Genomic DNA, 24,667 nt, shown 5'->3' with positions numbered 1-24,667 from the left:
CACCCAGGCAAAAGCAGAAATACTTCTAATGCAACTTCCTACTCTTTGGAATTCTAAATGCCAACGTGACAGATTTGGCACAGAGCTTTCAAATCTTCATGCTGCCTTTGTTAGAAGCCAAACTCATCTACACAGCAAATACACACAATTACTTCAGTTCTAGTTCTGCCCTGATAGTCTGATTGCCTCTTCCTGAGGTCTCAATAACCATTCAACAACTGCTGTCTGCTTCAACATAGGGCCTCTTCCAGACTTGCTGGAACCAATTCCCAGATACAGACCTTGTTAATAGCCACCTTCTGCTATCTGTTTAAACACAATACCCTTCACTTTGTCTGTTGGAATTCCTTTAACCAAGAATCTGCCTGCAATTAGCCTCCAGGCCTGCCCTCACAAACAAACAGATGCTTGTTGATCTGCTATCTTCCTTTTACCACAAGCTGTCCCAAATTCCACAGTTCATTTTCAGCTCATACTTCCCAATTCACAACTCCAACCAAAACTGGTAAAACAATACAAACAAAAATAATGAAAAATCAGTGAGAGTTCTAACATTAGTTACTTGTATCTCTTGATTGATTATATCTCTTCTCTGCCCCACATTCCAGGATTCAATTTGGTGAACCCTCAATGTGCTGACTCTAAGATAAGGAAATCCTTCCTCAGCTGAAGTGACTCAAGCTGTAAACTGTCAATACCTCCCAACTGTCATTTGAGGCGTCTGACAAATGGCCATAAAATGAAGCACTTCTTAAGACTTCCATCATTCTGCCTACATTGGGTCATATCCACAGGGCCCATGCTTCCTGGGAGTAGAGCAATGTGAACACTGAGGGCTGTGCTGAACACTCAGTGTGAGGGCAGGGAGTCAGACATCAATATCAGGGCTGCTTACTTACTCCCAAACGTTATCCTGCGACCGTCCGAGCTGTTGGCACCGACTGTGTTCCCCGCCTCACAGGAGTACACACCCTCCTGTTTGTGAGTGACTCTGTACAAGGTCAGGTCTCTCTCAGATGATTCCAGAGACTCAGCCTCCTCTCCCTGTCTCAGTTCCCACTTGTACCAGCTGGTTGGGGGGTTGCTGTCGCTGGTGCAGCTCAGAGTGATGTTGTCACCTTCGTGTATCGCACTGTCCGATGGAGAGACTGACACCTGCATGTTCCGAGGGGAATCTGACAGAAAGGAACAAGACTCTCAGTGAGATATAGCATTACTTGAGCATCCCTCACAAAGGGAGACATTGCAAGGGGTGACATAACAGGAAAATCGGTCACAGATCCCACACGGCAGATAACTTGACAATTCTTCAATTAAAGGGCTCAGCTTTTAAGGAAGAGAAAGGGTGAGAGGTAAAACAAATTAGGGACAGATTGCCAAAGTTCAGGGCTGCAAATGGGAGAGTGAATCGGGAAATACTCAAGAGGCTGAAACTGGAAGGGGTTACAAGGATAAGAGGGGGTATAGGGAATGGGGAGCATTACAGATACAGAGAGGGATGTAGGGACTGGTGGAGGTCCAGAGTAGGGAGGGGTGTAAGGACCAGTGCAGGTTACAGAGACAGAGAGGGGTGTCGAGGCTGGAGAATGATACAGGGATAGGGAGAGCTTTTGGGACCATAGGGAGGTACAGAAATAGGGAGGGGGTAGGTACTGGAGAATGTTATGGATATAGGGAGGAGTGTAGGGACTGGAGGGGGTTACAGAGATAGGGAGCGGGTGTAGGGACCAGAGGGAGTTACAGAGACAGGAAGGGGGTGTAGGGGCTGGAGGGGGTTATAGAGATAGGGAGGGGGTGTAGGAGCTGGAGGGGGTGACAGAGATAGGGAGGGGGTGTAGGGGCTGGAGGGGGTTACAGAGAAAGGGAGGGGGTGTAGGGGCTGGAGGGGGTTATAGAGATAGGGAGGGGGTTGTAGAGGCTGGAGGGGGTTATAGAGATAGGGAGGGGGTGTAGGGGCTGGAGGGGGTTATAGAGATAGGAGAGGGTGTAGAAGCTGGAGGGGGTTACAGAGATAGGGAGGGGGGTGTAGGGGCTGGAGGGGGTTAAAGAGACAGGGAGGGGGTGCAGTGGCTGAGGGGTTTACAGACATAGGGAGAGGTGTAGGGTTTGGAGGGGGTTACAGAGCTGGGAGGGGGTGCAGGGGCTGGAGAGGGTTACAGAGATAGTGGGGGGTGTAGGGGCAGAAGGTGGTTAAAGAGATGAGGGGGGTTAGGGGCTGGAGGGGGTTACAGAGATAGGGAAGGGGTGCAGTGGCTGTGAGTTCAGAGACCGGGGGACAGTGAAACTTTGGATAAGTCGCTCTCATGCAGTGAGTAGTGACAGAGACCGGGGAGTTTACATTGGGAAAAGGTCAACCTGGGAATGTCACTCACAGAGCATCTCGATCCTGAAGCTCTTTGAAGCTTGTTTTCCAATAACGTTTTCCGCTTTGCAGTAATAATCTCCAGATTCCGTTGGGGTGATGGAGCGTATGGTCAGGATGTTCCCTGTCCCCTTGTTAACTGCTGTGTTCACATTGTCCTTATACCAGGTGTAGCGAGCTCCTGGATTACTCCTGGAGTTACAGGTCAGGGTAACCCGGTCTCCCTCCTTCACCTCTCCCTGTGGCTCACTGCGAACAATGGTAACATCTCCAGGACCATCTACAAGAGGAATTACAGCTCGATTCAGGTCAGGGAGAGGGATAAAGCTGTAGAACATTCTCCCAAATCTCCGAATAAATGCTGCCCCTGAGCACTGACATCATTTCACAGAAAGACCACCAGAATTCCTCATATCCTGAAAGAGGCCATTCATCCCCTCTTCTCCATGCTAGAATTTCTCATTCCCAAGTGCACCCTCCTCTGTAATGCCTGACTATCCAACTGTAGTGTGGAGACCCGGGATCCAAACACAGTGCTCCGAGTGTGGTCTGGGGGCTATTTTCTGGTTATCCCACACCCTCTTTACTTACACTGTATATTAATGTGTTTGGGTGTAGAATCCCGGGAGATGACAGAATTCCGTGCTCTACAGATGTAGCTACAAGATGCATCATCCCTGGTGGGTTGAATCCTAATCGTGTCGGTATTTTCTCGCAGATTGTTCCGTTGTCCGTTGCACATTTTCCTCCAGCTGTAGGTATGAACCGGGGGGTTGGCTTCACCTCGACACGTTAACGTGATCTCGGTCCCCTCCTTCACTGTATCCTCAGAAATAATCTCCACGTTCCTCGGTCCATCTGTTGGGAGAGAGAGAGAGAGAGAGAGACGTGATTCCAAGATTTCAGAATCCCTCACATATCCAGGTCCACAGGAGACAGGGGGTCTCCGAGGGGTGGGGTGGGGGAACACCAGAAAGATCCCTGATCGGAAATGAAACCAGGAAAAGTGACAAAAAAGAGCTCAGGGTCATTGCCAGCTGAAGGCAGAGCCGACGGGGGCAGGAATCAGGCGATACTCAAGAGGCCAGGACTCGAGGGGGTTACAGACATGTAGAGGGATGTAGGGGCTGGGGTAGGGTACAGAGATAGGGAAGAGTGGAGGGGCTGGAGGGGGTAACAGAGATAGGGAAGGGTGGAGGGGCTGGAGTAGGTTACAGAGATAGGGAGGGGTGTAGGGGCTGGAGTAGGTGACAGAGATAGGGAGGGGTGTAGGGGCTGGAGGGGGTTACAGAGATAGGGAGGGGGTGTAGGGGCTGGAGGGGGTTACAGAGATAGGGAGGGGGTATAGGGGCTGGAGTAGGGTACAGAGATAGGGAGGGGGTGTAGGGGCTGGAGTAGGGTACAGAGATAGGGAGGGGGTGTAGGGGCTGGAGGGGGTTACAGAGATAGGGAAGGGTGGAGGGGCTGGAGGAGGTTAGAGAGATAAGGAGGGGGTAACAGAGATAGGAAGGGGGTGTAGGGGCTGGAGGGGGTTACAGAGATAGGGAGAGGGTGTAGGGGCTGGAGGGGGTTACAGAGATAGGGAGGGGGTGTAGGGGCTGGAGGGGGTTCACAGAGATAGGGAGGGGGGTGTATGGGCTGGAGGGGGTTACAGAGATAGGGAGGGGGTGTAGGGGCTGGAGGGGTTACAGAGATAGGGAAGGGGGTGTAGGGGCTGGAGGGGGTTACAGAGATAGGGAGGGGGTGTAGGGGCTGGAGGGGGTTACAGAGATAGGGAGGGGGTGTAGGGGCTGGAGTAGGTTATAGAGATAGGGAGGGGGTGTAGGGGCTGGAGTAGGTTACAGAGATAGGGAAGGGGTGTAGGGGCTAGAGGGGGTTACAGAGATAGGGAGGGGGTGTAGGGGCTGGAGGGGGTTACAGAGATAGGGAGGGGGTGTAGGGGCTAGAGGGGGTTACAGAGATAGGGAGGGGGTGTAGGGGCTAGAGGGGGTTACAGAGATAGGGAGGGGGTGTAGGGGCTGGAGGGGGGTTACAGAGATAGGGAGGGGGTGTAGGGGCTGGAGGGGGGTTACAGAGATAGGGAGGGGGTGGAGGGGCTGGAGGGAGTAACAGAGATAGGGAGGGGGTGTAGGGGCTGTGGATCGTTATAGAGGTAAGGAGGGGGTTTAGGGACTGGACGGTTTAACAGAGAGAGGGAGGGGGGGTGTGGGGGGTTACAGAGATAGGGAGGGGGTGTAGGGGCTGGAGAGGGTTACAGAGATAGGGAGGTGTTGTAGGGGCTGGAGGAGGTTACAGAGATCGGGAGGGGGTGTAGGGGCTGGAGGGGGTTACAGAGATAGAGAGGGGGTGTAGGGGCTGGAGGGGGTTACAGAGATAGGGAGTGGGTGTAAGGGCTGGAGGGGGTAACAGAGAGAGGGAGGGTGTGTATTGGCTGGAGGGGGTTACAGAGACAGGGAGAGGGTTTCGGGGTTGGGGATCGTTATAGAGGTAAGGAGGTGGTTTTGGGACTGGAGGGTTTAACAGAGAGAGGGAGGGGTGTAGAAGCTGGAGGGGGTTACAGAGATAGGGAGGGGGTGATGGAGGGTGTTGAAAGCCAAGAATAGAAATTTTACAATCGAGGTGTTGCTGGACAAGGGAACGATGCAGGAGAGGGAGTGAGAGGAGGGTGATTGGGGAAAGGGACTCGCTGTGAGTTCAGAGACCGGGGGACAGTGAAGTTTTGGATAAATAGCTCTCTTGCAGTGAGTCGTGACAGAGACCGGGGAGTTTACATTGGGAAAAGGTCAACCTGGGAATGTCACTCACAGAACACCTCGATCCTGAAGCTCTTTGAAGTTTGTTTTCCAATAACGTTTTCCGCTTTGCAGTAATAATCTCCAGATTCCGTTGGGGTGATGGAGCGTATGGTCAGGATGTTCCCTGTCCCCTTGTTAACTGATGTGTTCACATTGTCCTTATACCAGGTGTAGCGAGCTCCTGGATTACTCCCGGAGTTACAGGTCAGGGTAACCCGGTCTCCCTCCTTCACCTCTCCCTGTGGCTCACTGCGAACAATGGTAACATCTCCAGGACCATCTACAAGAGGAATTACAGCTCGATTCAGGTCAGGGAGAGGGATAACACTGTGGAACATTCACCCAAATCCCCCAATAAATGCTGCCCCTGAGCACTGACATCATTTCACAGAAAGACCACCAGAATTCCTCATATCCTGAAAGAGGCCATTCATCCCCTCTTCTCCATGCTAGAATTTCTCATTCCCAAGTGCACCCTCCTCTGTAATGCCTGACTATCCAACTGTAGTGTGGAGACCCGGGATCCAAACACAGTGCTCCGAGTGTGGTCTGGGGGCTATTTTCTGGTTATCCCACACCCTCTTTACTTACACTGTACATTAATGTGTTTGGGTGTAGAATCCCGGGAGATGACATAATTCCGTGCTCTACAGATGTAGCTACAAGATGCATCATCCCTGGTGGGTTGAATCCTAATCGTGTCGGTATTTTCTCGCAGATTGTTCCGTTGTCCGTTGCACATTTTCCTCCAGCTGTAGGTATGAACCGGGGGGTTGGCTTCACCTCGACACGTTAACGTGATCTCGGTCCCCTCCTTCACTGTATCCTCAGAAATAATCTCCACGTTTCTCGGTCCATCTGTTGGGAGAGAGAGAGAGAGAGAGAGAGAGAGAGACGTGATTCCAAGATTTCAGAATCCCACACATATCCAGGTCCAGAGGAGACAGGGGGTCTCCGAGGGGTGGGGTGGGGGAACACCAGAAAGATCCCTGATCGGAAATGAAACCAGGAATAGTGACAAAAAAGAGCTCAGGGTCATTGCCAGCTGAAGGCAGAGCCGACGGGGGCAGGAATCAGGCGATACTCAAGAGGCCAGGACTCGAGGGGGTTACAGACATGTAGAGGGATGTAGGGGCTGGAGTAGGGTACAGAGATAGGGAAGGGTGGAGGGGCTGGAGGGGGTTACAGAGATAGGGAAGGGTGGAGGGGCTGGAGTAGGTTACAGAGATAGGGAAGGGTGGAGGGGCTGGAGTAGGTTACAGAGATAGGGAGGGGGGTGTAGGGGCTGGAGTAGGTTACAGAGATAGGGAGGGGGTGTAGGGGCTGGAGGGAGTTACAGAGATAGGGAGGGGTGTAGGGGCTGGAGGGGGTTACAGAGATAGGGAGGGGGTGTAGGGGCTGGAGGGGGTTACAGAGATAGGGAGGGGGTATACGGGCTGGAGGGGGTTAAAGAGTTAGGGAGGGGGTGTAGAGTCTGGAGGAGGTTACAGAGATAGGGAGGGGGTATACGGGCTGGAGGGGGTTACAGAGATAGGGAGGGGGTGTAGGGGCTGGAGGGGGTTACAGAGATAGGGAGGGGGTGTAGGGGCTGGAGGGGTTACAGAGATAGGGAAGGGGGTGTAGGGGCTGGAGGGGGTTACAGAGATAGGGAGGGGGTGTAGGGGTTGGAGGGGGTTACAGAGATAGGGAGGGGGTGTAGGGGCTGGAGTAGGTTATAGAGATAGGGAGGGGGTGTAGGGGCTGGAGTAGGTTACAGAGATAGGGAGGGGGTGTAGGGGCTGGAGTAGGTTATAGAGATAGGGAGGGGGTTTAGGGACTGAAGGGTTTAACAGAGAGAGGGAGGCGTGTAGGAGCTGGCGGGGGTGACAGAGATAGAGAGGGACTGATGGAGGGTGTTGAAAGCCAAGAATGGGAATTTTACAATTGAGGTGTTGCTGAACTGGGGAACGATGCAGGAGAGGGAGTGAGAGGAGGGTGATTCAGGAAAGGGATTCGTTGTGGGTTCAGAGACCGGGGGACAGTGAAGTTTTGGATAAGTCGCTCTCATGCAGTGAGTAGTGACAGAGACCGGGGAGTTTACATTGGGAAAAGGTCAACCTGGGAATGTCACTCACACAGCACCTCGATCCTGAAGCTCTTTGAAGTTTGTTCTCCAATAACGTTTTCCGCTTTGCAGTAATAATCTCCAGATTCCGTTGGGGTGATGGAGCGTATGGTCAGGATGTTCCCTGTCCCCCTGTTAACTGCTGTGTTCACATTGTCCTTATACCAGGTGTAGCGAGCTCCTGGATTACTCCTGGAGTTGCAGGTCAGGGTAACCCGGTCTCCCTCCTTCACCTCTCCCTGTGGCTCACTGCGAACAATGGTAACATCTCGAGGACCATCTACAAGAGGAATTACAGCTCGATTCAGGTCAGGGAGAGGGATAACACTGTGGAACATTCTCCCAAATCCCCGAATAAATGCTGCCCCTGAGCACTGACATCATTTCACAGAAAGACCACCAGAATTCCTCATATCCTGAAAGAGGCCATTCATCCCCTCTTCTCCATGCTAGAATTTCTCATTCCCAAGTGCACCCTCCTCTGTAATGCCTGACTATCCAACTGTCGTGTGGAGACCCGGGATCTAAACACAGTGCTCCGAGTGTGGTCTGGGGGCTATTTCTTGTATATCCCACACCCTCTTTACTTACACTGTACATTAATGTGTTTGGGTGTAGAATCCCGGGAGCTGACAGAATTCCACGCTGTACAGATGTAGCTACAAGTTACAGAGGAGGTTTATGGCTTGGAGGGGGTTACAGAGATAGGGAGGAGGTGTAGGAGCTGGAGGAGGGTACAGGGATAGGAAGGGGGTGTAGGGATTGGAGGAGGTTACAGAGATAGGGAGGAGGTGTAGGAGCTGGAGGAGGGTACAGGGATAGGGAGGGACATGAAGTTTTAGCTCAGTATAATGTGAGAGTTTGTTGGTGAGTGGGACTCTCAGACTGATGACACTCACACTGAATATCCAGTCGTATGGGATCAGATTCCTTTTCACCCACGGTGTTCCCCGCTGTACAGGTGATCTCACAGCCAACATCTTCAACAGAAGCGTAGAATGAACATTGAGACGTCCATTGATTCCCAGAACAGAGAGACATCGAACCGTGTGGACACACCTTCCGCCAGTGATAGGAAACTGCTGCTGGATGGCCATCAGACTGACAGCTGAGGGATGTCCACACTCCAGCTCGAACTGAAGGCGGGAATGTGATTCGGACACTGGTCGGAGCATCTGGAAATAAACACCCAACACCATTAGGACTGACCCTCATACAGTGCCCACTCCCTCAGCACTGACCCTCCGACAGAGCAGCACTCCCTCAGCACTGACCCTCCGACAGTACCCACTCTCTCAGCACTGACCCTCCGACAGTGCCCACTCCCTCAGCACTGACCCACCGACAGTGCCCACTCCCTCAGCAACCACCCTCCGACAGTGCCCACTCCCTCAGCACTGACCCTCCGACAGTGCCCACTCACTCAGCATTGACCCTCTGACAGTGTGGCACTCCCTCAGCACTGACTCTCCGACAGTGCAGCACTCCCTCAGCACTGACCCTCCAACAGTGCAGCAGTCCCTCAGCACTGACCCACCAACAGTGCAGCACTCCCTCAGCACTGACCCTCCAACAGTGCGGCATTCCCTCAGAACTGACCCTCCATCAGTGCAGCATTACATCAGCACTGCCCCTCCGACAGTGCGGCATTCCCTCAGCTCTGACCCTCCGACAGTGCGGCACTCCCTCAGCACTGACCCTCCGACAGTGCGGCACTCCCTCAGCCATGACCCTCCGACAGTGCGGCACTCCCTCAGCACTGACCCTCCAACAGTGCGGCACTCCCTCAGCACTGACCCTCCAACAGTGTAGCACTCCCTCAGCACTGACCCTCCAACAGTGCGGCATTCCCTCAGCACTGACCCTCCATAAGTGCGGCATTACATCAGCACTGACCCTCTGACAGTGCAGCACTCCCTCAGCACAGGTCCTCCGACAGTGCGGCACTCCCTCAGCACTGACCCTCCAACAGTGCGCCACTCCCTCAGCACTGACCCTCCGACAGTGCGGCACTCCCTCAGCACTGACCCTCCGACAGTGCGGCACTCTATCTGCATGTGCCCTTGAATGGTTAACGTACAGAAGCTGTTTGACCAGGTTTGGAAATACCAGGTGAATGAATTCAGGAGCTGTGTTTCTGGGGATACTCACACTGCACCTTGATGTTGATGGTGTGTGATCTCCCTGTCCCAACGTTGTTTCTAGCCTCACACTGATAATCCCCACTGTCGTCCTTGCTGATGCTTTCAAACAGCAGTATCTGCCCGCTGACCGGCTTGTTCTGAGTGAGTCTGTACCAGCTGTACCCTGAGACTGCAGGGTCACTGTTCTGACTGGTACAGCTAATATTCACAGTGTCACGCTCGTTCACAGACGTTAAATCTCTCCTAGCGACACCATTCACACTGTGTACAATCTGAAAATCTCTCGGTTTATCTGAAACAGAGGTTTGTTACCAATCTGGTTAATGTTGACATGGTGGGAAATGTTTTACTGATGGTGTTGTCACTGAAGTTTCCATTCGGCCCCTCTGCTCCATGCTAGGGTTTCTGTTCCAGATCAGCTTCCTCAGCACCTCATCTTCATCTCCCTCTCTCCCTCGTGTGTTTAACCAGCTTCCCCTGCACCAATGCATGGAAAGGATTCACTTCCACAGGGAATTGTCGGAGTGAGTCCCACATGCCCTGCCCTCCAACTCCCTGTCGGAGTGAGTCTCACATTCCCAGCCCTCCAACTCCCTGTGGGAGTGAGTCTCACATTCCGAGCTCTCCAACTCCCTGTGGGAGTGAGTCTCACATTCCCAGCCCTCCAACTCCCTGTCGGAGTGAGTCTCACATTCCCAGCCCTCCAACTCCCTGTCGGAGTGAGTCTCACATTCCCAGCCCTCCAACTCCCTGTGGGAGTGAGTCTCACATTCCCAGCCCTCCAACTCCCTGTGGGAGTGAGTCTCACATTCCCAGCCCTCCAACTCCCTGTGGGAGTGAGTCTCACATTCCCTGGCCTCTAACTCCCTGTGGGAGTGAGTCCCACATTCACCTCTCCCCCAACTCTTTGGGTGAAGATGTTTCTCCTGAATTCCCAATGGGAGTTATTCAGGACTTTGTCTTACCGACGGCCTCTCCTTCCGGTCACTCCCTCCCACTGTACCACCTCCCCTCACCAACACACACAGAAGTGGAAATATCTTCCATCTGACTCCCCGAGAGAAATCCTTTGAAGAATTGTAAACACATCGATCAGGTCACTCCCTCAGACCCCTCTTCTCGAGAGACACCTGCCTCAGTCTGTTCACAATCTCCCAATGGTTATAACCTCCAGATTGGGTATCATATTTGGAATAATGAGATAGGAAATACAGACCGAGTTTTGAGTGTAGTCTATCCAAACGATACAGACACTGGAACTGTGCACAGTGCTCCAAATGTGGGTCTGACTGAGGGATATACAGTTCTGCGGAGCTGTGCACAGTGCTGTGAGTGTGGTCTAACTGAGAGATATACAGTCTGGGGAGCTGTGCACTGTGCTGTGAGTGTGGGTCTAACTGAGGGATATACAGTCTGGGGAGCTGTGCAAAGTACTGTGAGTGTGGTCTAACTGAGGGATATACAGTCTGGGGAGCTGTGCACAGTGCTGTGAGTGTGGTCTAACTGAGGGATATACAGTCTGGGGAGCTGTGCAAAGTACTGTGAGTGTGGTCTAACTGAGAGATATACAGTCTGGGGAGCTGTGCACAGTGCTGTGAGTGTGGGTGTAACTGAGGGACATACAGTCTGGGGATCTATGCACAGTGCTGTGTGTGTTGGTGTAACTGAGGGATATACAGTCTGGGGAGCTGTGCACTGTACTGTGAGTGTGGTCTAACTGAGAGATATACAGTCTGGGGAGCTGTGCACAGTGCTGTGAGTGTGGGTGTAACTGAGGGACATACAGTCTGGGGATCTATGCACAGTGCTGTGTGTGTTGGTGTAACTGAGGGATATACAGTCTGGGGAGCTATGCACAGTGCTGTGAGTGTGGGTGTAACTGAGGGATATACAGTCTGGGGAGCTGTGCACAGTGCTGTGTGTGTGGGTGTAACTGACGGATATACAGTCTGGGGAGCTGTGCACAGTGCTGTGAGTGTGGGTCTAACTGAGGCATATACAGTCTGGGGAGCTATGCACAGTGCTCTGAGTGTGGTCTAACTGAGGGATATACAGTCTGGAGAGCTATGCACAGTGCTGTGTGTGTGGGTGTAACTGAGGGATATACAGTCTGGGGAGCTGTGCACAGTGCTGTGTGTGTGGGTCTAACTGAGAGATATACAGTCTGGGGAGCTGTATACAGTGCTCCCAGTTCTCCACTTGTGCTCACCTCTCATTGTGTTGCCTTCGGCCTTCCCTCCATCTCCCTCTGATTATCCCCATCCTGCCGGGAGTATTTCCTCACTGCCGTGTCAGGGGTGCCTGAATGAGACTCAGTTCCCCCAATAACCCTCCACACAGAGATCTATGGCACTTACACTGCCCTCTCAATTCAATACCCTCCGACCTGCCGCTCCCAATCCTGTTCCTCACTTCACAGAAATATTCCCCAAACTGTGAGTAGCTGATGTCTCTGATTTCCATGGTTTGACGCCAAGCGCTGGGGAGCTGAACTCCGTCCTGATACCAGGAATACCCAGTGACGGCTGGTTGACTGTAGAGGACATCACACTGTAAGGTAACAGAGTCCCCTTCCTGCAGTCTGTCTTTGTGTCCCTCGGTCAGTGAGATACTGACATTGCGAGGTTTATCTGAAAGTGAACAGAGTGAGCCATTCACTCTGGGTCACTCTCGAGAAGGTCACACCTCAGACACCTAGGGAGGGGTCAGGGAGAGAGGATCCGAAACATTCAGTCAGTGTTTAGCTGTAAGGAGGAGAGACAGTGGGAGGGAGAGAGAGAGTGGGGGAGGGAGAGAGAGAGAGAGAGAGAGAGAAAGAGAGAGAGAAAGTGAGGGAGAGATGGAGAGAGAGACAGAAAACATGAGAAAGTATGAGAGAGAGAGAGAGAGACAGAGAGAGAAACAGAGAGTGAGTGAGAGAGAGAGAGAGAGGTGGAAAGATTTCCGGAGGGAATTCCAAAGCTCTGATTTCCCAGCCATGTGAGGCACAGCCCCAATGGTGGAACGCTGGGAATTGGGGGATACTTGAGAGTCTGGGATTGTAGAAGGTTCCAGAGATAGGGAGCGTAGGTAGGGGCTGGAGGGGGTTACAGAGATAGGGATGAGTTGTAGGGACTGGAGGGGGTTACAGAGATAGGGAGGGGGTGTAGGGGTGGGAGGGGGTTCCAGAGATAGGGAGCGGGTGTAGGGGCTGGAGGGGATTACAGAGATAGGGAGGGGGTGTAGGGGCTGGAGGGGGTGACAGAGATAGGGAGAGGATGTAGGGGTTACAGAGATAGGGAGGGGGTGTAGGGGTTGGAGGGGGGTTACAGAGATAGGGATGGGGTGTAGGGGCTGGAGGGGGTTACATAGATAGGGAGGGGGCGTAGGGGCTGGAGGGGGTTATAGAGATAGGGAGGGGGTGTAGGGGCGGGAGGGGGTTCCAGAGATAGCAAGGGGGTGTTGGGGCTGAAGGAGGTTACAGAGATAGGGAGGGGGTGTAGGGGCTGGAGGGGGTTACAGAGATAGGGAGGGGATGTAGGGGCTGGAGGGGGTTACAGAGATAGGGAGAGGATGTAGGGGTTACAGAGATAGGGAGGGGGTGTAGGGGTTGGAGGGGGGTTACAGAGATAGGGAGGGGGCATAGGGGCTGGAGGGGATTACAGAGATAGAGAGGGGGTGTAGAGACTGGAAGAGGTGGCAGAGAGAGAGGTGTGCAGGGGCTGGAGGAGGTAACAGAGATAGGGAGGGGCTGTAGGGGTCAAAGTCGGTTACAGAGATAGTGAGGGGTGTATGGGCTGGAGGAGGCTACAGAGATAGGTAGGAATTATTTGAAATCCCATGCAGACTAATCCTATGCTCCCCCTTGCCTCCTGTTATGAAGATGTGGATGGACTGCACTTGTAAGAGAGTTAAAAGCTCACAGAACAACCTGACAGCACCAAATGTTCTCAATGACCTAACAATATAACACTTGGTCGAAAGCTAGGTTTGCTGGGTTGCTGAGAATTGACAAAACAAATTCGAGTGAGGCCAATCAGTTTAAATTATACCCTGAAAAATACCAAATTCCAATCAAGTTTGAATTTAGTTTTTTGACAATTTTAAAGGTCAATGACATAATCCGATGGTTTGGGGGGGGGGGGCGTAAAAGACTGAGGAAAATCGAACAGTTGGGAGGAGAGCTGCCAAGCCAGTAGCATGTAGAGACTGCCTGAAAAATCGCTCTCTTACAGGTACCTTTATCGATGAATGACCTGTGAAGTAGAATTAGCTAGAAGATGGAATGAAGACAGGAATACAGAGAAGAACACAAAGCTGTCTTTTGAGATAAGAAGTTTTGTTTTGTAAATTTTAATTGGGGTTTAATTAGACTAGTATTGCAGAAGGGAAAGTAAAAGATAGGTTATAGGAAGGAGATGAAAACAGTTGCTGGTTAGTTATTCTCTCGTATACCTTAAGAAATAAAGTTGTTAATTTTTCTTTCAAATAGTTCTTGACCTCTCGAATTTTCACAGATTACTGCAGGGGATAAATCTTTTTTGTGTTGCAGGTTTACATTAAGCAGGAGGGGGTTACCCATGTCATAATACTCCTCATTCCTCTTAATATTCCACCCAGTCTAATCCCACTCTCCCCTCACTCCTCACATCCTTTAATATCCCACCCAGTCTAATCACACTCTCCCCTCACTCCTCACATCCTTTAATACCCCCCGGTCTAATCCCACTCTCCCCCTCACTCCCCGCTCCCTTTAATATCCCACCCAGTCTAATCCCACTCTCCCCTCACTCCCCACACCCTTTAATATCTCACCCAGTCTAATCACACTCTCCCCTCACTCCCCACACCCTTTAATATCCCACCCAGTCTAATCACACTCTCCCCCTCACTCCCCGCTCCCTTTAATATCCCACCCAGTCTAATCCCACTCTCCCCCTCACTCCCCGCTCCCTTTAATATCCCACCCAGTCTAATCCCACTCTCCCCTCACTCCCCACACCCTTTAATATCTCACCCAGTCTAATCACACTCTCCCCTCACTCCCCACACCCTTTAATATCCCACCCAGTCTAATCACACTCTCCCCCTCACTCCCCGCTCCCCTTAATATCCCACCCAGTCTAATCCCACTCTCTCCCTCACTCCCCACACCCTTAATATCCCACCCAGTCTAATCCCACTCTTTCCCTCACTCCCCACACCCTTTAATATCCCAACCAGTCGAATCTCACTCTCCCCCCTCACTCCCCACTCCCTTTAATATCCCACCCAGTCTAATCCCACTCTCCCCCTCAATCCCCGCTCCCCTTTTTATCCCACCCAGTCTAATCCCACTCTCCCCTCATACACCCCACTCCCTTTAATATCCCACCCAGTCTAATCCCACTCTCCCCCACACTCTCCACCCTCTTTCATATTCCACCCAGTCTAACTCCACTCTCCTCCTATCTCTCCACACTCCTTGCTCCCTTTAATATCCCACCCGGTCTAATCCTTCTCTCCCCATCACTCCCCACACCCTTCAATATCCGAACCAGTCTATTCCCACTCTCCCCCATCACTTCCCACACCCTTTAATATCCCACCCAGTCTAATCCCACTCTCCCCCTCACTCTCCACCCCCTTTAATATTGCACCCAGTCTAATTCCACTCTCCCCCGAACTCTCCACACTCCTTAATATCCCACCCAGTCTAATCCCACTCTCTCCCTCACTCCCCACTCCCTTTAATATCCCAACCAGTCTAATCCCACTCTTCCCCTCACTCTCCACTCCCTTTAAGATCCCACCTATTCTAATCCCACTCTCCCCACACTCCCTGCAATATCCCACCCAGTCTAACTCATTAACATGCTGCCCTTCATAATATCCCAGTCTCTCCACATTCCATTTTCTAATTAGGATCTGTCTTTGCGACTGATATTTCCTCATCCTTTCTGCCTTTAGCTGTCTCTGTGTGTGTGTGTCTCTCTCTCCCCACGTCCCTCTCTTCCCCCAACCCCACTCTCTTTCTCTCTCTCCCTCTCTGTCTCCCCTCCTCTCTCACAAGGTTCCTCTGTATCTGTAGATGCACATTGAGAAAGACACATACCACAGGCTGAAGGCAGGAACACTGACAAGAGGAGGAACCACTTCATTAGCAAAGACCTGAAGAGAAATGGAGACAATTCATGAAAAGATTTACATCATCATTGTTGAAATTCATACTCCCTTCTGAACCAACCCATTTAGGAAGACATTTGAGAGGGTCATCACTGAGGGAATGCCACACTGTCAGAGGGTCAGTGCTGAGGGATTGCCGCACTGTCGGAGGGTCAGTGCTGAGGGAGTGCCGCACTGTCGGAGGGTTAGTGCTGAGGGAGTGCTGCACTGTCAGAGGGTCAGTGCTGAGTGAGTACCATTATGTCAGAGTGGTCAGTGCTGAGAGAGTGCTGCACTGTTGGTGGGTTAGTACTGAAGGAATGTTGCACTGTCGGAGGGTCAGTGCGAAGGATGTGCCGCACTGTCACAGAAAGCGAGCAAGGTGAAAACAATGAGTGTTTTTACGTAAGTGTTAAAAATTATTTTAAGTTCTCATCAGTATTTATTGGAGAAGATTCTGAGAGACAGCATTTACTCATATTTGGAAAAGAATGTTCTGATGAAGGATATCCCCATGGCTTTATGCAGGGGAAGTCTGTCTCACAAACTTGATTGAGTGTTTTGAGGAAGTGATGAGGATGACTGATGAGGGAAGGGCAGTGGATGTTGTCTACTCAGACTTTACTAAAGCATTTGACAAGGTCCCTCATGGTAAACTTGTTCCGAAGATTAAGGCACACAGGATCCAGGGTGAGTTGGTCAGTTAGATACAAATTTGGCTTGGTCATAGATTACAGAGAGTCACTGTGGAGGGATGTGGGGGAAATGGGGGTCTGTGACCAGTGGTGTTAAACAGGGCCCAGAGCTGGGCTCCCTGTAGTTGATGAAACAGATAAATAATTTGGATGATAATGTCAGCAGTCTGTTTAATAAGTTTGCAAACATCATGAACTTTGGTGGAGTTGTGGATAGTGAGCAAGGTTGTGAATGGATTCAGCAGGGTATAGATCATCTGGAAAGTTGGACAGAGAAATGGCAGATGGAGTTTAATCTGGATAAGTGTGAGGTGATGCATTTTGCCAGGACAAATGTTTAGGAAAATATCAAATAAATGGCAGGACCCTAAGGAGCGCTGATACACAGAGGGATCTTTGGGTGCTGAGGGTCTGGAGTTACATGTAGGGTGAGACTGGAGAAGAATGGCAGATTTCCTTCCCTGAAGTATATCAGTGACCTCAATTGGTTTGTCCAACAGTGTTCATATGGCCATCATTAGATTATGATTTGGAGATACCAGTGTTGGACTGGGGTGTACAAAGTTAAAAATCACACAACAAAGCACTAGCTTTCAGAGCGCTGCTCCTCCATCAGATGGTTGTGGAGCATAAGATCACAAGATACAGAATTTACAGCAAAAGTGTAGTATGATGTAACTAAAATTATATCTTGAAAAAGACCTGGAATGTTTGTTAAGTCTCTCATCTTTTAGAATGAACATGTTGGTTTCAGTTCTTTCATATGTAAATCGCAAAAAATGTAAAAGTTATGTTCTCAATGAACTTTAACAACTGGTGTCATGTCAGCCCAGATAATGCATTGAAGGTGTGAGCTGTCCTGTGGGAGACTCTGTGCCACAATAAACAGAGAGGTAAAAACAATGACTGCAGATGCTGGAAAGCAAATACTGGATTAGTGGTGCTGGAAGAGCACAGCAGTTCAGGCAGCAGCCAACGAGCAGCGAAATCGACGTTTCGGGCAAAAGCCCTTCATCAGGAATAAAGGCAGTGAGCCTGAAGCGTGGAGAGATAAGCTAGAGGAGGGTGGGGGTGGGGAGAGAGTAGCATAGAGTACAATGGGTGAGTGGGGGAGGAGATGAAGGTGATAGATCAAGGACGAGAGGGTGGAGTGGATAGGTGGAAAAGGAGATAGGCAGGTCGGACAAGTCCGGACAAGTCATGGGGACAGTGCTGAGCTGGAAGTTTGAAACTAGGATGAGGTGGGGGAAGGGGAAATGAGGAAGCTGTTGAAGACCACATTGATGCCCTGGGGTTGAAGTGTTCCAAGGCGGAAGATGAGGCGTTCTTCCTCCAGGCGTCTGGTGGTGAGGGAGCGGCGGTGAAGGAGGCCCAGGACCTCCATGTCCTCGGCAGAGTGGGAGGGGGAGTTGAAATGTTGGGCCACGGGGCGGTTTGGTTGATTGGTGCGGGTGTCGCGGAGATGTTCCCGAAAGCGCTCTGCTAGGAGGCGCCCAGTCTCCCCAATGTAGATGAGACCACATCGGGAGCAACGGATACAATAAATGATATTGGTGGATGTGCAGGTAAAACTTTGATGGATGTGGAAGGCTCCTTTAGGGCCTTGGATAGAGGTGAGGGAGGAGGTGTGGGCACAGGTTTTACAGTTCCTGCGGTGGCAGGGGCAAGTGCCAGATTGGGAGGGTGGGTCGTAGAGGGGTGTGGACCTGACCAGGTAGTCTCAGAGGGAATGGTCTTTGCGGAAGGCGGAAAGGGGTGGGGAGGGAAATATATCCCTGGTGGTGGGGTCTTTTTGGAGGTGGCGGAAATGTCGGCGGATGATTTGGTTAATGCAAAGGTTTGTAGGGTGGAAGGTGAGCACCAGGGGCGTTCTGTCCTTGTTATGGTTGGAGGGAGGGGGTTTGAGGGCAGAGGTGCGGGATGTGGACGAGATGCGTTGGAGGGCATCTTTAACCACGGGGGAATGGAAATTGCGGTCTCTAAAGAAGGAGGCCATCTGGTGTGTTCTATGGTGGAACTGGTCCTGGGAGCAGATACGGCGGAGGAGGAGAAATTGGGAACATGGGATGGCATTTTTGCAAGAGATAGGGTGGAACGAGGTGTAATCCAGGTAGCTATGGGAATCGGTGGGTTTGTAAAAAATGTCAGTGTCAAGTCGGTCGTCACTAATGGAGATGGGGAGGTCCAGGAAGGGGAGGGAGGTGTCAGAGATGGTCCAGGTAAATTTAAGGTCTGGGTGGAATGTGTTGGTGAAGTTGATGAATTGCTCAACCTCCTCGCGGGAGCACGAGGTGGCGCCAATGCAGTCATCAATGTGCGGAGGAAGAGGTGGGGAGTGGTGCTGGTGTAATTACGGAAGATCAACTGCTCTACGTAGCCAACAAAGAGACAGGCATAGCTGGGGCCCATATGTGTGCCCATGGCTACGCCTTTGGTCTGGAGGAAGTGGGAGGATTCAAAGGTGAAATTGTTAAGGGTGAGGACCAGTTTGGCCAAATGAATGAGAGTGTCAGTGGAAGGGTACTGTTGGGGCTGGAGGGGGTTACAGAGATAGGGAGAGGGTGTAGGGGCTGGAGGGGATTACAGAGATAGGGAGGGGGTGTAGGGGGTTACAGAGATAGAGAGGGGGTGTAGGGGCTGGAGGGGCTTACGGAGATAGGGAGGGGGTGTAGGGGCTGGAGGGGGTTACAGAGATAGGGAGGGGGTGTAGGGTCTGGAGGGGGTTACAGAGATAGGGAGGGGGTGTAGGGGCTGGAGGAGGTTACAGAGATAGGGAGGGTATGTAGGGGCGGCTGAGGTTACAGAGATAGGGAGGAGGTGTAGTGGCTGGAGGGGGTTACAGAGAAAGGGAGGGGGTGTAGGGGCTGGAGGAGGTTACAGAGATAGAGAGGAGGTGTAGTGGCTGGAGGGGGTTACAGAGAAAGAGAGGGGGTGTAGGGGCTGGAGAAGGTTATGGAAATAGGGAGGGGGTGTAGGGGCTGGAGGGGGTTACAGAGATAGGGTAGGGGTGTAGGGGCTGGAGAAGGTTATGGAAATAGGGAGGGGGTGTAGCGGCTGGAAGGGGTTACAGAGATAGGGAGGGGGAGTAGGGGCTGGAGGGGATTTACGAGAAAGGGAGAGGGAGTAGGGGCTGGAGGGGGTTACAGAGATAGGGAGGGGGTGTATTGGCTGGAAGGGGTTACAGAGATAGGGAGGGGCAGTAGGGGCTGGAGGGGGTTTACGAGAAAGGGAGAGGGAGTAGGGGCTGGAGGGGGTTACAGAGGTAGGGAGGGGGTGTATTGGCTGGAAGGGGTTACAGAGATAGGGAGGGGGAGTAGGGGCTGGAAAAGGTTACAGAGATAAGCAGGGGTGTAGGAGATGGAGGAGGTTACAGAGATAGGGCAGAGGGTGTAGGGGCTGGCGAAGGTTACAGGGATAAGGAGGGGATGTAGGGGCAGGAGGACGTTACAGAGATAGGGAGGGGGTGTAGGGGCTGGAAGGGGTTACAGAGATAAGGAGTGGGTGTAGGGGCTGGAAGGGGTTACAGAGGTAGGGTAGGGGTGTCGGGGCTGGAGAAGGTTATGGAGATAGCGAGGGGGTGTAGGGGCTGGAGGAGATTACGGAGATAGGGAGGGGATGTAGGGTCTGGAGGGGATTACAGAGATAGGGAGGGGGTGTAGGGGCTGGAGAGGGATACGGAGACAGGGAGGGGGTGTAGGGGCTGGAGGGGTTACAGAGATAGGGAGGGGGTGTAGGGGCTGGAGGAGGTTACAGAGATAGGGAGGGTATGTAGGGGCGGCTGAGGTTACAGAGATAGGGAGGAGGTGTAGTGGCTGGAGGGGGTTACAGAGAAAGGGAGGGGGTGTAGGGGCTGGAGGAGGTTACAGAGATAGAGAGGAGGTGTAGTGGCTGGAGGGGGTTACAGAGAAAGGGAGGGGGTGTAGGGGCTGGAGAAGGTTATGGAAATAGGGAGGGGGTGTAGGGGCTGGAGGGGGTTACAGAGATAGGGTAGGGGTGTAGGGGCTGGAGAAGGTTATGGAAATAGGGAGGGGGTGTAGCGGCTGGAAGGGGTTACAGAGATAGGGAGGGGGAGTAGGGGCTGGAGGGGATTTACGAGAAAGGGAGAGGGAGTAGGGGCTGGAGGGGGTTACAGAGATAGGGAGGGGGTGTATTGGCTGGAAGGGGTTACAGAGATAGGGAGGGGCAGTAGGGGCTGGAGGGGGTTTACGAGAAAGGGAGAGGGAGTAGGGGCTGGAGGGGGTTACAGAGGTAGGGAGGGGGTGTATTGGCTGGAAGGGGTTACAGAGATAGGGAGGGGGAGTAGGGGCTGGAAAAGGTTACAGAGATAAGCAGGGGTGTAGGAGATGGAGGAGGTTACAGAGATAGGGCAGAGGGTGTAGTGGCTGGCGAAGGTTACAGGGATAAGGAGGGGATGTAGGGGCAGGAGGACGTTACAGAGATAGGGAGGGGGTGTAGGGGCTGGAAGGGGTTACAGAGATAAGGAGTGGGTGTAGGGGCTGGAAGGGGTTACAGAGGTAGGGTAGGGGTGTCGGGGCTGGAGAAGGTTATGGAGATAGCGAGGGGGTGTAGGGGCTGGAGGAGATTACAGGGATAAGGAGGCGATGTAGGGGCAGGAGGAGGTTTTCTTTGACAGGAGGTGAAGGAAATTCAGCATTAGGCCCCTCACCTACCTTTCCAGATGCACCAAGGAGAGCATTCTATCTGGATACATCACGTCTTGGAACAGCAACCGCTCTGCCCAGGCCTGTAAATAACTACAGAGGGTTGTGAACACAGCCTGGACCATCACACAAGCTGATCATCTGTCCATTGTCTCCATGTACACCTCTCCTTGCCTCAGAGAGACAGCCAACATCATCAGAGAGCCCTCCCCACCCTGGTTCTAATCTCTTCCAACCCTTCCATCAGGCAGGAGATACAAAACCTTCCACACAGATACCGACAGGTTCAAGTTCAGCTTCTTCCCTGATGTTAGACTTCTGAATGGACCTCTCAAATTTCAAACCTAATGTTCATCTTGCTGTTTGTACAAATTCTGAGCAGCTGTATTCCCCACTCTGTACAATCACACGATGGTCTTTGTACAGTGTGATGTTTACGTACTGCGTGGAAAACCTTTCACTGTACAGATTTGCATGAGACAATAATAAATCAAAACCTCAAAACGAGAGGATTTGTAAATTAATGTCGGGGTGCCTGCAATCTCCTCCCTTTGCCTCCCACAGCAGTCTGAGGTACGTGTGATCTGGGCCAAAGGAACTGATCAATTTTCGAGTCAATTAAACCGTCGATACCTCCTCCATCTCAATGTTAATTCATTAAAATATATGAGAGTCTCCCTTCCTGATTCCGAGACTTCCCTTGTCCTTCTCTCCAGGGAATACAAAGTACTCATTTCGAACCTCAGCTGTGTCTTCTAGCTCCACACACACAGTTTGTGCGTTTGGTCCCTAATGGGGCCTGCTCCTTCTCTGCCTCTTCTCTGACCCCGAATATACTTATAAAACACCTTTGGGTTTTCCTTCATAGTACTCACCATTACTTTGACCTGTCCCCTGGTTGTTCTCCTAATTCCCATTTTCAGTAACCCCCTGTATTTTCTCCGCTGAGGTATCTAGTGTTTTGACCCCTCGGTGTCTATCACAAGGGTTTTTTCCCCCATATCCAATCCTGTGCATCCACTGACATTCAGGGTTCTCTCAGCCTATCGGTCCTGTCCTTCACCTTTTTGGGAACATGTCAGCCCTGCACTCTCCCTTCTCTCTGTCGGTTATCTCACACCCTTATTGAGGTTTCTAGCACAGTGAGAATGAACAGGAAGTGCGATGCTGACCAGTCTGTCTATTCTAGGAGCTGCTGTACTGTCTTTGTAGGAAATTCTAACTAAACCAGTAAAAAAACATAAGTTTCAGTAAATTGTAACTGAACTTGCAGTGTCAGAATAAACATTATTCCCCAGTATTTATTCCAGTTCATCCTCATGACTGAATCCTTATTCACTGAATTCCATTGGTCAACAAAACTTCAGCTTTATGATAATCACCACTGCTTTCCCATCTATCTGTCACCACTCTCCACTCCCTCCCTCTGTAACCTCCTCTCGATCTGCAAATTACACTGTGGGATCTCTGTGTTACTCCACAACTGTTGTCAGGATGGGAGCCAGTGTATATCAGTGAGCACAGGGTGATGGGTGACCAGGACTAGGTATGGGTGTGTACACTGCCTCACTGCTGCACTGGTTCCCAAACAGACCTCGATAAGAACAACCTTTTACAAAGACTATTAACCATGAGCGTGTCCGAGCTGACGATGTCATTACCTTGGAGAAGTAACAGCAAGACGTAAAATTTCTTGATCAGTGTCTGCTCCCAGATATTTCATCAGCCTCACCCTCTCAAGCTCTGAAAGACAAAGGAGTTAATGAGACTTCACCTCTTGTCACCAGCTCTCGAGAGATCAGAACTGCTTTTAGACTAAGTCCTTGCAGACTACTTTGATTCTCTGTGGGATGATAGGTGCTCCTCAGAGAATTAGGAAGCTTCAAGAAGGTAAAACAACAAAATGTTTGAATTTCTATAGCAGCCTTCACCTCCTCAGGATGTACCAAAGCTCTTGTCTCTGCATTACCCATGCTCGTTGATGCAGAAAGATATTCTGTCTGACAGACTTGAGCCCTACAGCCAGATCTCACTAACAAACAGAAATCATTCATTGGAATATATCTTCACAACATCACAACATCAGCAAACAATGATGCTGGTCGCGGCAGAAAGTTCTTGCTGTGACTTTACTTACCCTGGACCTGTCCGAATGCTCGCCTGGGGAGGAACTGCCCACATACTCTGTCTGGGTGGAATGGCCACTTCCTGTGGTGTTCCCCTTGTGTATTTAATCAGAATTGTCAATGTGTCACTGTGAGTGAGAGCAGCAAGTGGTTCAAAGGGAGAAAGCAGCAATTAGCCCTGGATTACAAACACACTGTTAACCCTTTGTGTATCCTGATATTGTCTCTCTGCAGACCTGGGCAGCATTTAACATGGTCCAAGGGGGGTGAATGGAGCTTCTCACAGACCTGAGGGGATGAATGTGACTCCTCCTGTTCCTGTGCTGAAGGCTTCTAGGGCTGGATGGACCTCATACTGGTCCAGTGTAACAGGCTCAAGGGGATGAGTGGTCTTGTTTGTGTCTAACAGGAACCAAGGGTCTGAAGTGGAATTGTCCTGTTTGTGAGTAACAGGCCCAGAGCTCAATAAGATAAAAGGTAGGAAGGAGGGACTTGGGGGAGGTGCGTTGGGAATGCGATAGGTGGAAGGAGGTTAAGGTGAGGGTGATAGGCCTATCACCCTCACCTTAACCTCCTTCCACCTATCGCATTCCCAATGCCCCTCCCCCAAGTCCCTCCTCCCTACCTTTTATCTTAGCCTGCTTGGCATACCTTCCTCATTCCTGAAGAAGGGCTTATGCCCGAAACGTCGATTCTCCTGCTCCTTGGATGCTGCCTGATCTGCTGCGCTTTTCCAGCAACACATTTTTCAGCTCTGAACTCCAGCATCTGCAGTCCTCACTTTCTCCCAGAGCTCAATAATAATAGCAACCTATTGAAGGCATTGACCATTGGAATCTGTGTGTGTCACATCACATCATCAAAGATATTGGTTGTGGAAGTGAATTGCAATAGCCTCATTACTTACCAACTGCCAGGACACTCTGCTTGGACTGAATGGCCTTCTCCTTTGCTGCTACCCCCTGCCTATTTAATTACAAACAATAAACCGCTTCTGGATAAATACCCAGTCCCTCGTATAGAGGACTTGGACACAATGTTGGCAGGGGGCGGGTGTTATCCTTCATGAAGCTGGACATGACCTATGCGCACCTGCCATTGCAGTTCGATGAGGATTCCCAGAAGTACGTTACCCATAAGGGTTTGTACCAATATACGAGACTGCCATTTGCGGGATCATCAGCCTGTACCATTTTGCAGTGCAGGGTGGAGAACATCTTCCAAGGTTTATTTCAAGTCACTATTTATCTGAGTGACGGGCTCATAACAGGTGTTATGGACCAGGTCAGACCCCTCAAAATATATTCGGAAGGTATACTAGACCCTAACTTTCTCTTTGTTCAAAGTAACTGCGATGTCCCAGATGCAATTCGATTGGTCAAAATATTCAATGTTAAGCAAAACACAATTTATTCAAACACTATAGTTAAACTACAAACAAAAAAAAAGGAACTTAACTACTTAACTACTCTAAGAATAACTTAACTACTCCACTGGAAAACTGAACAGAAAAATAGATTATTTTAAACTTAAACAGTTACTGTTCCAATATAGTTACACCTTGTATACACATCCTTGCCAAAAAGTATATTCAGAAAACAGAAATGTCTCACACACAACTCCAGCAGCCCTAGAGGTAAAACAAATCCAGAGAAAC

The 24,667-nt window shown here is 51.1% G+C and overlaps 1 protein-coding gene across 1 annotated transcript in view; it reads right to left on the bottom strand.

The window, feature by feature from the left end:
• LOC140458810 (cell adhesion molecule CEACAM5-like) overlaps positions 1-24,667 on the bottom strand; it is a 42,737-nt gene that overhangs the window by 6,431 nt on the left and 11,639 nt on the right. Inside the window, exons 4-14 of the mRNA XM_072553460.1 lie at positions 22,546-22,627; positions 20,894-20,977; positions 15,479-15,534; positions 9,413-9,697; positions 8,161-8,436; positions 7,272-7,541; positions 5,749-6,015; positions 5,168-5,437; positions 2,954-3,220; positions 2,373-2,642; positions 900-1,175 (exon numbers count right to left, since the gene is read on the bottom strand). Of these exons, the coding sequence (XP_072409561.1) occupies positions 900-1,175; positions 2,373-2,642; positions 2,954-3,220; positions 5,168-5,437; positions 5,749-6,015; positions 7,272-7,541; positions 8,161-8,436; positions 9,413-9,697; positions 15,479-15,534; positions 20,894-20,977; positions 22,546-22,627 (2,403 nt within the window). The remainder of the gene's footprint in view (positions 1-899; positions 1,176-2,372; positions 2,643-2,953; positions 3,221-5,167; positions 5,438-5,748; positions 6,016-7,271; positions 7,542-8,160; positions 8,437-9,412; positions 9,698-15,478; positions 15,535-20,893; positions 20,978-22,545; positions 22,628-24,667) is intronic.

This window comes from Chiloscyllium punctatum, chromosome 34, assembly GCF_047496795.1.
Source record: "Chiloscyllium punctatum isolate Juve2018m chromosome 34, sChiPun1.3, whole genome shotgun sequence".
In the NCBI taxonomy this organism is placed as follows: domain Eukaryota; kingdom Metazoa; phylum Chordata; class Chondrichthyes; order Orectolobiformes; family Hemiscylliidae; genus Chiloscyllium; species Chiloscyllium punctatum.
This window is presented reverse-complemented; position numbering and strand designations above follow the sequence as displayed.